Source organism: Hemiscyllium ocellatum, chromosome 3, assembly GCF_020745735.1.
Source record: "Hemiscyllium ocellatum isolate sHemOce1 chromosome 3, sHemOce1.pat.X.cur, whole genome shotgun sequence".
Taxonomy (NCBI): domain Eukaryota; kingdom Metazoa; phylum Chordata; class Chondrichthyes; order Orectolobiformes; family Hemiscylliidae; genus Hemiscyllium; species Hemiscyllium ocellatum.
The window spans coordinates 31,998,273-32,012,170 of NC_083403.1; the positions used below are offsets into that span (position 1 = coordinate 31,998,273).

At 42.2% G+C, this 13,898-nt stretch overlaps 1 protein-coding gene across 6 annotated transcripts in view; it reads right to left on the bottom strand.

Moving 5' to 3' along the window:
* The window catches only part of sobpa (sine oculis binding protein homolog (Drosophila) a), a 433,378-nt gene that overhangs the window by 213,496 nt on the left and 205,984 nt on the right, over positions 1–13,898 (bottom strand). For 5 of the 6 annotated variants that reach the window (XR_009646484.1, XM_060849365.1, XM_060849357.1 and 2 more), the window contains exon 5: positions 5,599–5,664. The exons of the other annotated variant lie outside the window; for it this stretch is intronic. Coding sequence is in view for 4 of the 5 variants with exons in the window: in XM_060849365.1 (XP_060705348.1) it covers positions 5,599–5,664 (66 nt within the window). In the remaining variant the exon portion in view is untranslated. The remainder of the gene's footprint in view (positions 1–5,598; positions 5,665–13,898) is intronic. 6 annotated transcript variants of the gene reach the window in all.

A 13,898-nucleotide genomic window follows, 5' to 3' on the forward strand; every position in this document is an offset into this window, starting at 1 on the left:
ACTAGTTTGGAGTCATATCGCATCAATGGTCTAGAATTTTACTCAACTAAAATTGATGCATGGACTAGCATAAACAATGTCTAATTTTCAGGCACTGCCAGATTTACAAGTTTTGACACTTTGCTTTCAGAACGACATTGATACTCTGCAATGGTCTAAGAGAAGAGCATCAAGGAGATCAGGATCACACCAGGAGCTTCACAGAATTCTCTTCACAAAAAAATGAAAATTCAACAACATCAGTTCAAGGTCTGTAGGTGCAGAAAGCCAAACGCAATGTGAATATGACACCCATTTAATTTGGAAGGTAATGCAAGGTCAATTTTTCCCTTCAAAACCACCCTCTAATCCTCATTAATCTTTAGCTGCCATCCATGCTCGAAGCCACCTCTTGAATAAATACACATCTTTCCTCTGTATCTGTCTTGATATTCTGAAATAGGCTCATCACGGTATTAATTCCTACCTCCATTGTTTATTCCCAGTGACAGCTGCTGGGGTGAATCTTACAAACCTCCTTGTCATCCCAGTTAACTCACACATTACATCCCTCAATGAATTATTGCAACAGCTCAATATTCATTGACCTCTCCATATTATTACCAAGAAGGTCAGATCTCTCACAAATAAGAACATAGGCATTCACTACTTCATCAAGAACTGCAGCATTGTTGGAAGCTTAGTTTGTGGATGTAATCTCCTCTTTTCAGAACTTCATGCAGTTCTTCCTTTAACCTGTCCTTTAAAATCCATCTTCTTCCCTGTCTATCCAAATCTTAACCTGACTTTGACGAAGGAATGATTTCCATCCTTTCCACTTTCATCATTTAACCAAACAACTGCTGAACCTTGGAGATTACAGCCTCCATTTTTAGTGGGCTTAGTCCTTTCTGCTCACAGTTTACCATTCAACTATTTTTGCTGATGAAAGGGCTTTTGCCAGAAACGTCGATTTTCCTGATCATCGGATGCTGTCTGACCTGCTTTGCCAGCACCACACTCTCGATTTCATTCAATAATACAATACTCAAGGAATACAACACTCTACCATAAACCTTTCTACCTACTGTTTTTCCTTCAAGATCCTCCTTAACACTGTGATCATACTTTTAGATGCCTCTGTAATACCTCCTCTTTTGTCTCAGTGCGTTTTTTTCACTCATTAAAGTGCTGTGAGATATCTTTCTACATAAAAGAAGCTATATAAATGCAAATTGTTATTGTTCTAGTGTGCCTCAAGTAAGACTAAAGAGAACCAAATGTCTACTGACAGAGAGCAGAGAGCAAATAAGGACTCAATGTTAAAGGAGTACTTATTAACTGCTTCAAAAAAACATTTAGACAAAGTGTTGAATGGTTAAAGCAAGGTAGGGACAATCAAAAAGTCCCCATAGCTCAGTGGTTCCTGGGAGGACAGGCAAAGGAATAGAATTCCACCCTAATGCTCCTGGACAACATTAGGATCAAAATGAAAATTTGTTGAATGTGCTTGATTACCCCTGGAGACTGGGAAGCACTTGTCTACAATTCTCCCTTCAGGGGATGAAAAAGCTTTGGGAGAGTTAACAATAAAAATGCTTTGTGCAGGAGTTTGAAAGCAGGAAACATGGGGTTGATTATTTTTGTCCAAGCACTCTCACATTCTAATGCAGAATATGTATCATTTATGTAGAGTCATAGCACGGAAACTGACTCTTTGGTCCAACTCGTCCATGCTGACCAGATATCCTAAACTGATCTAGTCCCATTTTCCAGCAGCAGGCCCATATCCCTCTAAACCTTTCTTATTCATATATCCAGCCAGATGCCTTTTAAATGTTAAATCCAGCCTCCACCACTTCCTCTGGCAGTTCATTCCATATATACACCAGCCTCTCACCTTAAACCTATGCCCTATAGTTTTAGGCACCCCGACTTTGGGAAAAAGATCTTGGCTATTCACGTTATCCATGCCCCTCACAAGTTTTGCAAACCTCTAGAAGGTCACCCCTCAGCCTCTGATGCTCCAGGGGGAAAATGCCCCAGCCTATTCAGTCTCTGCCTATAGGGCAAGCCCTCCAATCCTTCTAAATCTTTTCTGAACCCTTTCAAGTTTCATGACCTCCTTCCCATAGCACGGAGACCAGAATTGCATGCAATTCCAAGAGTGACATCACCAATGTCCTTACAGTCACAACTCCTCTACTCAATGCACTGACCAAACATTCCATATGCCTTCTTCATCACCCTATCTATCTGGGCCTCCACTTTCAAGGCATTATGCACCTATACTCCAAGGTCTCTTTGTTCAGCAACACATCCCAGGGCCCTACCATTAAGACCTGCCCTGATTTGTCTTACCTAAATATAACACCTCACATTTTTCTAAATTAAACTCCATCTGCCACTCCATGACCCACTGCCCCCTCACCCCTCCCCACCCCGGTCAAAGTCACAGTGTACTACATCACCAATTTTGCTGTCATCTGCTAACTATCCCAGCTAAGTAAAAAATGAGGTCTGCAGATGCTGGAGATCACAGCTGAAAATGTGTTGCTGGTTAAAGCACAGCAGGTTAGGCAGCATCTCCCCTATTCCTGAGATGTTGCCTAACCTGCTGTGCTTTAACCAGCAACACATTTTCAACTATCCCAGCTGTCTATACCTGATATATGCCTCCGTTTTCTTGATCAGAGCCTCCATTTCTCTAGTCATCCAACAATCCCTACATCTACCAGATTTGCCCTTTGCTCTAACAGAAACATTCTGTTTCTGAACTCTTGTTATCTCATTTTTGGAGGCTCACTTTCCAACCTATCCCTTTACCTGAGAACAGCCTCCTCCAAACAACTTTTGAACGTTGATAATCCCATCAAAACTGGACTCACTCCAATATGGAACTTTAACTTTTAGATCAGGTGTATCCTTTCCATAACTATTTTGAAACTAAGAGTTAAGATCAGTTGCCCCAAACTGATCTCCCACAGCCACCTCAATTACTTGCCCTGAGAAGGTTAAGCATTTCACCTTCTCTCATATGTACACCCCACATTGAATAAGAACATTTTCTTGTACTCAGTTGACTAATTCCTTTCCATCCAAGCCCTTTGGCAGGCCTAGACTATGTTTGGAAAATTAATACCCCCACCATCACAACCCTATTATTCCCTCTTAATGTTTGCTTCTCAATTTCCCGCGGATGAATGGGATCCATTTTTATCCCCATATTACAATAAAAAAACCTTCATGGCTTGTAAAATGACTGAGTGACAAGGCCATGCAGCCAACTAAAGCTGATGGACTGATATAGCCTGGATTCCTCGAAAACTTAGGTTGCTATGGAGATTTGCCACACTTCCGAATTAGGAATTGGAAAACAAAAATATTTTCCAATTCTGGGAACATGAGAGGCAGACGAGGGTGACGGAAGGAGAATCTTGCCCTGAATGTTTACGTTCGCGCTCTCAGCAGTTGTTCTGAGTAGCATCGACAGAAACGTGGTCACCTCCCCCTAGAACAGCTGGAGAAACTAGAGAAAAATTTGCCTCAGCTTTCAAATGAAATTTTAAAAACACGCTTTCAATGCAGTAAGTTCTTCCTGAGCCCAAATGGTTAACCTGCATTGTTCCTCTGAACAGCTGCTGGGTGGGCTTACAACTTTCAAAGGATAAATCTTTGTCTAAAAAAAAACACAGACAAGTGTATTTAAATCTGTGGTGGGTGGTACAGCTGTGGACAAGAATGACTTAAAATCTAATCACAGTAAAAAGGTTTGAGCAGCCACTGGGCATAACATTGCATGCAAAAATTGGTTTTAAAAACAACACAACCTGGATTTCTTAGCCCCAACACTGCATGTTAATTTTGAGTGAAGACCAGAGGATGAGAGTCACACGACGAGAGATTCACCAGTGACACGCTCATTAGCATGTTCACTTAGCTGACATTTGCACTTGTTCCTATAATCATTTCACCTAATCCCTGTTGAGTCCCTCTCATCATCCGGAAGATCACTGGTTAGCTGCCTCATTCACATATGGTACGCATATAATTACACTCATTCCGTTCTGCAGTCCATAAATATGATGAGTTCCTGGCATGGAGCCACCATTTCATCTGCACTGTATAAGTGAGCCAGTATGTCACAGAAAAGGGGCGAGGTACAGTCAGAATTCAGATGTAAAGTAGCTTCTGTAAGCTCGAAAAAAAAAGCAATTTTTCCATGGAGATACATTTTGTATACAATTATTCTGTGCTACAAACTAAGTAATATTATTACAACAGTAAGCACTTCTATCTTAATTTTCTTTTTCTTTATCCTTGTTACTTTGAGCGTTTGTCAACCACTGTCAGCCGTCAGTTTTGCTTCATAATCAATCAGCCTGGAGACAGGGCAGAGATGGATATGTTGGGGTGGGGGGGAAGAGATGGATGGAAGGTGCCTTTCATGTAAAAAAAACATGATAACTAACACTGGTTCTCTCCTCCCCCTTCTCTCAGCCCACAGAGGAAATGTCCCACTGTGGCAAAACTTGCTATTTAGCCTTGGCAAGAGCTCTGGAAAGCCAGTGGTGTGTGAGCTCAGTAGTTCCTATTTCAATCAGTAAATACTGATTGCAACTTACAATGTTGGACAAATCCCTTCTCAGGGGGTCTCACAGTCAGAGTGCTTGGATCTTTTGCAACTGGTTACACTATATCCAGTGGGAATTACATCCTCTAGTGCACTCATGAAAGTTTCACTAAAAGAAAATTAAACACCATAACCCTCCCAGAGCACATTCAGAAATGAATAGGAATAAAAATAAAATATTATTTGTTATTGACATTAATCAAAGTATCCATGACAGAAAGAGATTGACAGAGAGAGAGAGAGAGAGAGAAAAAAATGAATGATATATACTGCCACATCCCCCAAGGTCACTGACACAGGACTGGGCCAAGTGACTATCTGTCTTATGTCAGTTCTGGCACTTAGTGCTGAGTAGGGACAGACAAAATGAAGTAAGGTAAAGGCACCAAAACAAGTTCCATTAAAAAAACCAACTCAGTCTGAACATTTTCCCAATTCAGTTCGTAGACTGGACTTTGCAGCTATTAGATTGATTGCTGAAGCAAAGAGAGAAAATATTTTTTGCCAATTACCTTTTGCTGTGTTCCATTCTCCTCCTGAAAAAAGTGGCACTTAAATCTCTGAAGCATTCCACAGGGGTGAGCCACATTCTGGTCATTGTTGGGTGTCCTGCCCCCATCTGTCTGCCATCTCTTACCAACAGAGGTCACTGGGCAGTGAGACCCTGGCTGACTCTATTCTCACTGCAGCCCAGAACCTTGGCTGCAACTACCTCCGGCTCAGCTGAATACAGCTACGTTGATTCAGGCCAGGGAGCAAGCGTCAGATTTTCATCAGTTATAAATCACGTAGTGCACTTGTTATCCCTCAGACTGGAGACAATCACTTGCACAAAGAAGCAGATATTTAATTTTAAGCAGAGGCTGATATGGCCTTGATTTAAGAACAATTTCTTTCACATTAATGACTAAGTTAACAAATGCTCAGTCACATTTTTAAAGACTTAAAACTATTTCTATATTATCAAAGTGATCATTGAATATCACCTGTTGAACACGATGAGATGCAGGACTACTTTCAAACGGCCAACCTTCCGCAGTAAATGGTATACTCTGGCCGCATCACATGAAATGATATAAATACAAGGTAAATATGTAGAAACTTTATCAAACGTTCACAAATACAACATTCACTTGTAACTATTAAAAATGAAGGAAAAACATTCCCAACATCACCAAATCACAGCTGACTTGGAACCTATGTTTAGCTTGGTCCTATGTTTAATGAGTGAAAGCTGAAAAAGCTGTCTATTCACATGCATGGAAAAGTACTTACACCAATTCATTTCCTCATTGTGAAAACTTGTAAACAAATCTTGGCAAATTCAATATGGAGCATTTTTATTGCTGCAATTACATGTTGCATAGCACAGACAATCTGTAATAAAGGTTGCATCTCTTGATCTACACATGGTTTACCTAATCGATTCTATTCACCACAACTCACACTACAGTCAGAGTTATAAAGGTACTAACATCTTAGGAGACCTGTGTGTAGTATGTCAAGTGTTCGTTTTCCTAACTCAGTGGTGAATCTAGTGCAACAGCCAAGGGCTTTTGGAATTCCACCAAAATGGGGTACCACCAGCCTCTACAAAAGTCAACACTAACTCTGAAATATGGAAATGCAAGGACTGTGGTTTGTCTGTTTGTAATACCCTTGCATGCAACGACTTGTCATCTACTCAAAAGTATTTTGTTTTTAGTTTAAAACCTTATTGTAAAACTGTCCATTTACCAACCCCCAACAGACACAGTTGCTGCCTTGAAAGCAGGGATGGGGAAAATGGGGAATCAAAGAGTTAAAAACGTTTTGGGTCTCTTCTGCTCATTTTAACTGATACTGATTTTTCAGGGGTTAAGAGAAATGCCAAAAATATGAACAACCAACTATTAAGAAAAGAACAAAAACAAGTACATGATTTGCATTATACTGGCTTACGGTCAGCGTGGGATTGTTGTTTGCCATTATTAAAGGTCTTTTTATTTTGTTATACTTTATCTCTCCAACTTTTCACCTTACACTCATTTCAGTAGTGAGATTGGGTTAGGCTTAATCTATTGCAGTTACAGGAATTCTGGTAGTGTTATATTTAGGTGTATGTTGTGGTCTTACAGGTAGTGTTCTGCTTCATTCTGTTTCAAGGCTGCTCAGTGGCCTGCAGAAAAACCAATAAAGCCCTAATGCTGAAAGCCAAGAGACCCATACTGACAACCTGCAAACGTGTTGAATTCCGTAGGAAATGGGTTTCAGGCTGCATGCAAATTGCACGGTTATGCTGACAAGAAGTGGTTATTGAGACAATGATAACAAACATATGCAATGTGCACAGTTACAGCCAGCAGCCCTAATCCCAAGCACACAGGTTTCTTAATTTTAATAATAACTGAGTGCAAAGTACTGGTGTCTGACCTTTATCCAGGGTCATAAAAGTGGTGGAGGTCTTCATCTGTAATCAATGTTCACTGCACTGTCCACTTTTAAAAATAAAATCTGGAGTGATAAAAATGTTGGCAGCAAGAAGACAGCGCAACGCTCTGCTCAATGGAGTTCCCAGTGCCTGGGAGAGGCAGTGGTATGGTGGTAATGTTGCTGGATTAGGAATCAAGATTCCTGGCCAATGCTCTGGGGACATGGGTCTGAATTCCACTGCAGCAGTGGGGTGAATTCAATAATGGGAGGGGGAGGCTCAGAATTTAAAGCTAATGGCTATTCTTGTGAAAACCCACCTGCTTTTCTAATGCCGTCCAGGGGAAGAAATCTGCCGTCCTTACTTGGTCTGGCCGACACACCTACAGCAATGTGGTTGTCTGGAAGCCATTCAGTTCAAGGGCCAATTAGGGACAGACAATAAATATTGGCCTTGGCAAATACAAAAGGGTCAGGCTCAGAGATTGAAGTAGCATTTGGGACACCGAGAACATGAAACAGAAACATACAAAGTGCCTTTTGCATATTTTAGTCTCAGGTGCTAATAAAAACACTAAGAAAAGGGTGTGTCTATTGACATAAAAGCGCATAATGCACTGCTTATATTTGTGTATTCAAATGGGTGCTGCTGTGAATGGGGAGCAGGAGCTGGGTGTGGGGATTGGATGGAGAATGTGCCTGTGAACGGGACAAAGGGGCTGCTGTGAAGGGGAAATCCACCCCCATCCATGTTCCTTTCCCCTCCGGCCCTCACTCCCACTCCATCCGTATCCCCATCAAACAACAACCCCTCAGTTTTGGAATTGAGCATAGTTACAAGTTGACACTGGATGCCAGGAAACACGAAGTCTACATCTGACTCTCCATAGTTATCCTCCAATTTCAGAACTTCCCACTTGTACAGGATAGGGCAGGAATTGAGTGCAAATGTGAGAGCAAGGAAGAAAGGAGAGGATGAAAGAGAGAAAGACATTAACAGGCAGGGAAAATGTCAGCGATGAAAGGAAAAGAGACATAAGCAGCCACACGAAGAGAGTAACCCGTACATTTCCAAGAAGATAGTGACATAGAGATAGAAAGCAAAATGGAAAGAAGAAAGAAAAAGAACGACATCGATCAAATACACAAATGCACTAAAGGTACATAAGCACAGCAAAAATGGAAAGGAGAAGACAAACGTTTGTGGTGGGTGGGGGGGTTCACAGTTTGGAAAGAGAGACAGATCTAATGCTGCTCTTAGTATTGGATTAAGTAGTTGGATTTTAAAATGATCATCAATTAGCACTTCGTAATATTATCCAATGTTCAGGTAGATATATCAGGGTAAGTGTTTGAAGTTTGGCTCAGGGTTTATGAGCTGGACATTGAATAACGGACACTGCAATGTACCTGGGATGGGGATGGTTACTTGGATTGTTTGAATATCTCGTAGGACATTGTGTTTGGATATGGCCAGTGATCATTAACATACATGTAAATACGTAGGTTGTTCTCTGCAAGTGAGAGACCCAGAGGATAGGAGTGTCAGCCTCTGCACTTGGGTCAACAGGTTTGAGGTTCCTGAAGCTTGCAGGTGGTGAGGGGTTTTGGGGGGGGAGGGGGGGGAGGGGCGGAGCTGCTTTGGGATGGATAGGCTAAATGATCATGGAACTGTGGTACAGGAAAGCATCCAAGCAGGGGGCTGACAAAGGGAATGTAATGGTAATGGGGGCCAGCATAGTCAGGAGGTTTGAGACTGTTCTCTGGAGCAAGGAGTGAGAGTCCTGATGACTGTGTGGTCTGTCTGGTGCCTGGTTTCAGAATATCTGCTCTGGGCTGGAGAAGAACTTGCAATGGGATGGGTTAGATCCAAATGTCCTGGTCTATGTATGCACCAATAACATAGTTCGAATTAGGAAAGAGGTTCTGCATAGGTGAAAGTGAGGACTGCAGATGCTGGAGATCAGAGACAAGATTAGAGTGGTGCTGGAAAAGCACAGCAGGTCAGGCAGCATTCGAGGAGCAGGAAAATCAACATTTTGGGCAGAAGCCCTTCATCAGGTTCTGCATAGTCAGCAAGAAGAACTAGGCACCAAATTAAGAAGCAACACCTCAAAGGTAATAATGTTTGGATTATTACCTCAGCCTCATTCAAATTGGCATTGGGTAAACAAGGTGAAAGAGATGAATGCACGGCTGAAAGACAAATGAGGGAGAGTGATGAGGGGTTCCAGTTGATGGGGCACTGGCATCAATACTGGGGAAAGCATGATCTGGGGAAAGATGACAGTCTCCTACTGGAACCATACCTGGTCTGGTGTTCTTGTGAACCACGTAACTTGGGAAGTAGAGGAGGTTTTCAACTTAAGAGTAGGGCAAGGGCCTACATTTGGAAAGTTGTGGTGAATCAAACAGGAAAGCAACAGAGGAAGGAATTAATATGGAAAATAATAAACAGATCATAACTGGCAATGACAAAGTATACATATCCATGAGTAGATCAGAAATATGAAGAGAGATTACAAAAATGAAAGGTCAAAACTTAAGGCATTTGAATCAAAGCAGATAGTAGTGCAAATTGAGGTAAATAAATACAATCTAGTGGTCATCACTGACATATGGCTGCAGGATGACTTGGATTGGGACCTGAATATTTAAGAGTATGTGACATTTAGGAAAGACAGGAATCTATAAAAGAGTGGATTAGTGGCTCTGTTAATTATAGATAATTTTGGCAAAAGAGAGGGATGATTGAAATTCAGGAAGCAATGATATAGAAACAGGCTGTGTAGAGATGGGGAACGAAACTGGAAAGAGGTCATCTGGGACAATTATCGACAGTCCTCCTAACAGTAACTATATGGTAGGACAAAGTATCGAAGAGGAAATAATAGGATTTTGTCAAAAGGATACAATGATTATCATGGGATATTTTAAGCCACATGCATAGTAGAAAACCAGATGGGGAAAAATGGTTTAGATGAGGAAGTCATTGAAAGTTCAAGACAATTTCATCAACCAGCATGTTATGGTAGCCACCAGAGCATAGGTTATACTAGAACTCGTTTTAACCAATGAGGTGGGATTAATTACTGACCTCATAATCATAGTGCCCGCAGATGTCAGCAACCATTGCAGAGTTCTAGAATGCAAAGAGATCTGGGTGTCCTCATGCGTGAAATGCAGAAGGTTGGTATGCAGGTACAGCCAGTAATCAGAAAGCCAATCGTTTCTTATGTTTGTTATGAGGGGAATTGAATGCAACAGTAGGGAGGTTATGCTTCAGTCAAATAGGGTTATATTGGTGAGACCACATCTGGAGAAGTGTGTGCAGTATTGGTGGCCATACTGACAGAAGGATGTTAACGTGTTGGAAGCAGGTTGGAGATGGTGCATTTGACTAACAGTTGGAATGAGGAAAGGCTAAACAGGCTATGCCGATATCCGCTGGAGTTTAGAAGAGTGACTTAATTGAAAAATACAAGAAATTGAGGGGCTTGACCAGGTGGATGTTGAAATGATGTTTTCACTTGTGTGAGAATCTAGAACTAGAGGCTCAAGTTTAAAAGCAAAGTCACCCATTTGTGACAGTGCCCCTAGAGATGAGGATCTTTTTTTTCTCTCTGATGGTTGGAATATTTGGTCTTCCTTAAAGGCAGTGGTTGTAGAATCTTTAAATGTTTTTAAAGTAGAGGAAGATAGTTTCTTGATTATTTGGGGGAATTAAGGATTATTGGGGCTTTGCAGGCATTTAGAGTTGAGGTTAAAATCTGATCAGCTGTGATCATATTGAATAGCAGAGCAGCTTTGATGGGCTGAGTAGCCTACTCCTGTCTCGTTTTTTTTTATATGAAATCAGTAAAATAAAGAAGCCATCAACATTGCTCTTTTTAAAAATTTTGTCTTCATTTTAAACTCAATATTTATATGGAACAGAACTGAGCATTTATTCTGAATAGGATTCCGTACTATTTCAGCTAAAGGGATGGAAAATGACAAACAAGCATTTTTTTTTAAGAGACAAAAAGCTGCAGAGATGCTGGAATCCAAAGTAGACAAATAAGAAGCTGGAAGAACACAGCAAGTGAGGCAGCATCAGGAGGTGGAGAAGTCGACATTTTGGGTGTAACCCTTCTTCAGGACTGAGGGTGGGTGTGGGGGGAGCTGCAGATAAAGGGGATGATGGGGGCAGGGTGGTGAGGTGGGGATAAGTGAAGACAGGAGAGGGTACGACCTGGTTGGTCAATGGGAAGAATGAACCTGGTTGGTGGCAGGGAGCAGAGGAATGGAGGGGAAAGGGCTGGGATGGGAGGTTATTTGAAATTGGAGAACTCAATGTTGAGTCCTCCAGGTTTTTTTTAGATTAGATTCCCTACATTGTGGAAACAGGCCCTTGGGCCCAACAAGTCCACACCGACCCGCCGAATTCAGCATAACCCACCCAGACCCAATCTCCTACATTTACCCCTTCACCTAACACTATGAGCAATTTAGCAATTCACCTAACCTGCACATTTTTGGATTGTGGGAGGAAACCGGAGGAAACCCACACAGACATGGGGAGAATGTGCAAACTCCACACAGAGTGTCGCCTGAGGTGGGAATTGAACCCGGGTCTCTGGCGCTGTGAGGCAGCAGTGCTAACCACTGTGCCACTGTGCTGCCCACTGGTTGTGGGCTGCTCAGGCAGAAGGTGAAGTGTTGTTCCTCCAATTTGCGGTTTGGTTCGTTGTGACAATGGAGGAGGCCAAGGATGGTCATGGCGGCAAGGGAGTGGGAACGGGAATTAAAATGGGCAGTGACTGGGAGGTCTGGTCAGTTCCTATAAGCCTGGCCGTGATGCTCGGTGAGCCATTCCCTAATTTTACGTTTGGTCTCCTTGATGTATTGAAGGCCACATTGGGAACACCTGATGCAGCAAACTCCAAATAGACCCCATCACCAAAAACATCTTCTCCTCCCCATCCCTCTCTGCCTTTTGCAAGGATCATTCCCTTCAACAGTCCTTGGTTCCTGCCATTCACCACCAATGCCCCCGAACCCCCAGACACCTTCCCCTGCAACTGGAAAAGATGCAAAACCTGTTGGTACATGACCCCCCTTCACCTCCATCAGGGACCCAAACAGGTTCCTTCCAGGTGAGACAGAGGTTCACCTGCCACTTCTTCAACCTAGTTTCCTGCATCAGGAGCTCCTGATGTGGACTTTTCTACATTGGGGAGACTAAATGTAAACTTAGGGAATGGTTCACGGAACATCGCAGCCAGGCTTGTTGGGGCCAACCTGACCTCCCAGTCACTGCCCATTTTAATTTCCATTCCCACTCTCTCTCTGACATGACCATCCTTGGCCTCCTCCATTGTCACAACAAACCAAACCATAAATTGGAGGAACCATACCTCATCTTCTGCCTGGACACCCTACATCCCGCAGAACTCAACACTGAGTTATCCAATTTCAAACAACCTCCCTTCCCCTCCCTTCCCAGCTCCTCCTCCTCCTCCTCCTCCTCCTCCCCCCCCTCCATTCCACACCTCCCTGCCATCTACTGGATTCATTCCTCCCACTGACCAACCAGGTCGTACCCTCTACCTGTGTTCACCTATCCCCAGCTCACCACCCTGCCCCTGCCACCCCCAGTCCTGAAGAAAGGTCACACCCAAAAGGTCGACTTCACCACCTGCTGATGCTGCCTGCCTTGCTGGATTCTTCCAGCCCCATGACTGTTTTTTAAATAGAGGAAACTCTAGTGATTTCCTCAAGTAGTTAACCTTCGATAGTTATGAACCACAGTCCTGCAGATCTGAACAACATGAATGAGGTGAACTTTGACTCATGTGTGATATTTAACTGAACTGCTGAGCTAACCTGAATTAAATAGTCAATCTAAACATTCTGTAACTGACACTGAAAAGCTCCAAATCTTAGTTATAGTCCAACTTGATAGTTCAAACTTAAAATGTAAGATCTCTGTTGCTGGATTTCAAGGTCAATAGCAACATGCCAGAGAGGAAACAGAGACCTTCTCTTTAACTCTTTGAGGACTGCAGTAGCATTTCTGCACCAATGCAAACAATCAAGAGGAAAAAAGTACTCAAGGTTGCAATAACTCGGATTAAGAAAACATTCTACAAGTTGCGAACATTTTTCCAATTCACTACATTCGGAATTTACGGAAATTTGTTTTGGTGGGGAGCAGGATGCTGTAAAACACAAAAGCTAATTGGATTTTGTAAACTGCAAAGGATACTCAGTACTCAAAGGGTTAAAATTTGCAGAGAAGATGCAGTCATCTGTGGAAGTACATTTCAACCAAGAGAATTTGTTAACAGTTATAACAACAGTATGGCAAATTATCCGCCTTTAAGTTTTGATTTTCCTTTCCAGTAATGACAGATGTTCATAACTAAAACTGCTGAGCCCTAACCAATACAAGTCAGACTAACATTCTGTTTTCATTAGGATCAAATCTTAGAATCCTGTGAGTCCACTTGTTCAGTCAGGATCAGGTTCTCTGACTGATGATAAGTTTACTCATTGCCCTGTTCTGACACGGCCACATGAACCTTCAAACATTGCACTTTCTTTTGCTTAAATTTCTCGAGGTTATTTTCCACCTGATTAATATCCAACATCTTTTCCCCACATGCTGGTCCCATCTCCAAATCAGGGGAAGACACAAATAAAGTATGTAGTTTTTTGAAAATAAAGTAATTTAAAATGCTGACGAGATAAAGTTAAAGTTAATCAAAACAAGAAGACAGAAAGTTGAAGACAGAAAGTCATGCTCAACTGTGCAGTCCTTCAGTCAACCTACACCCTGAGCACTATGTCAAATATAGAGGTAAATGACACAAAGTGACTACATCCAAACATC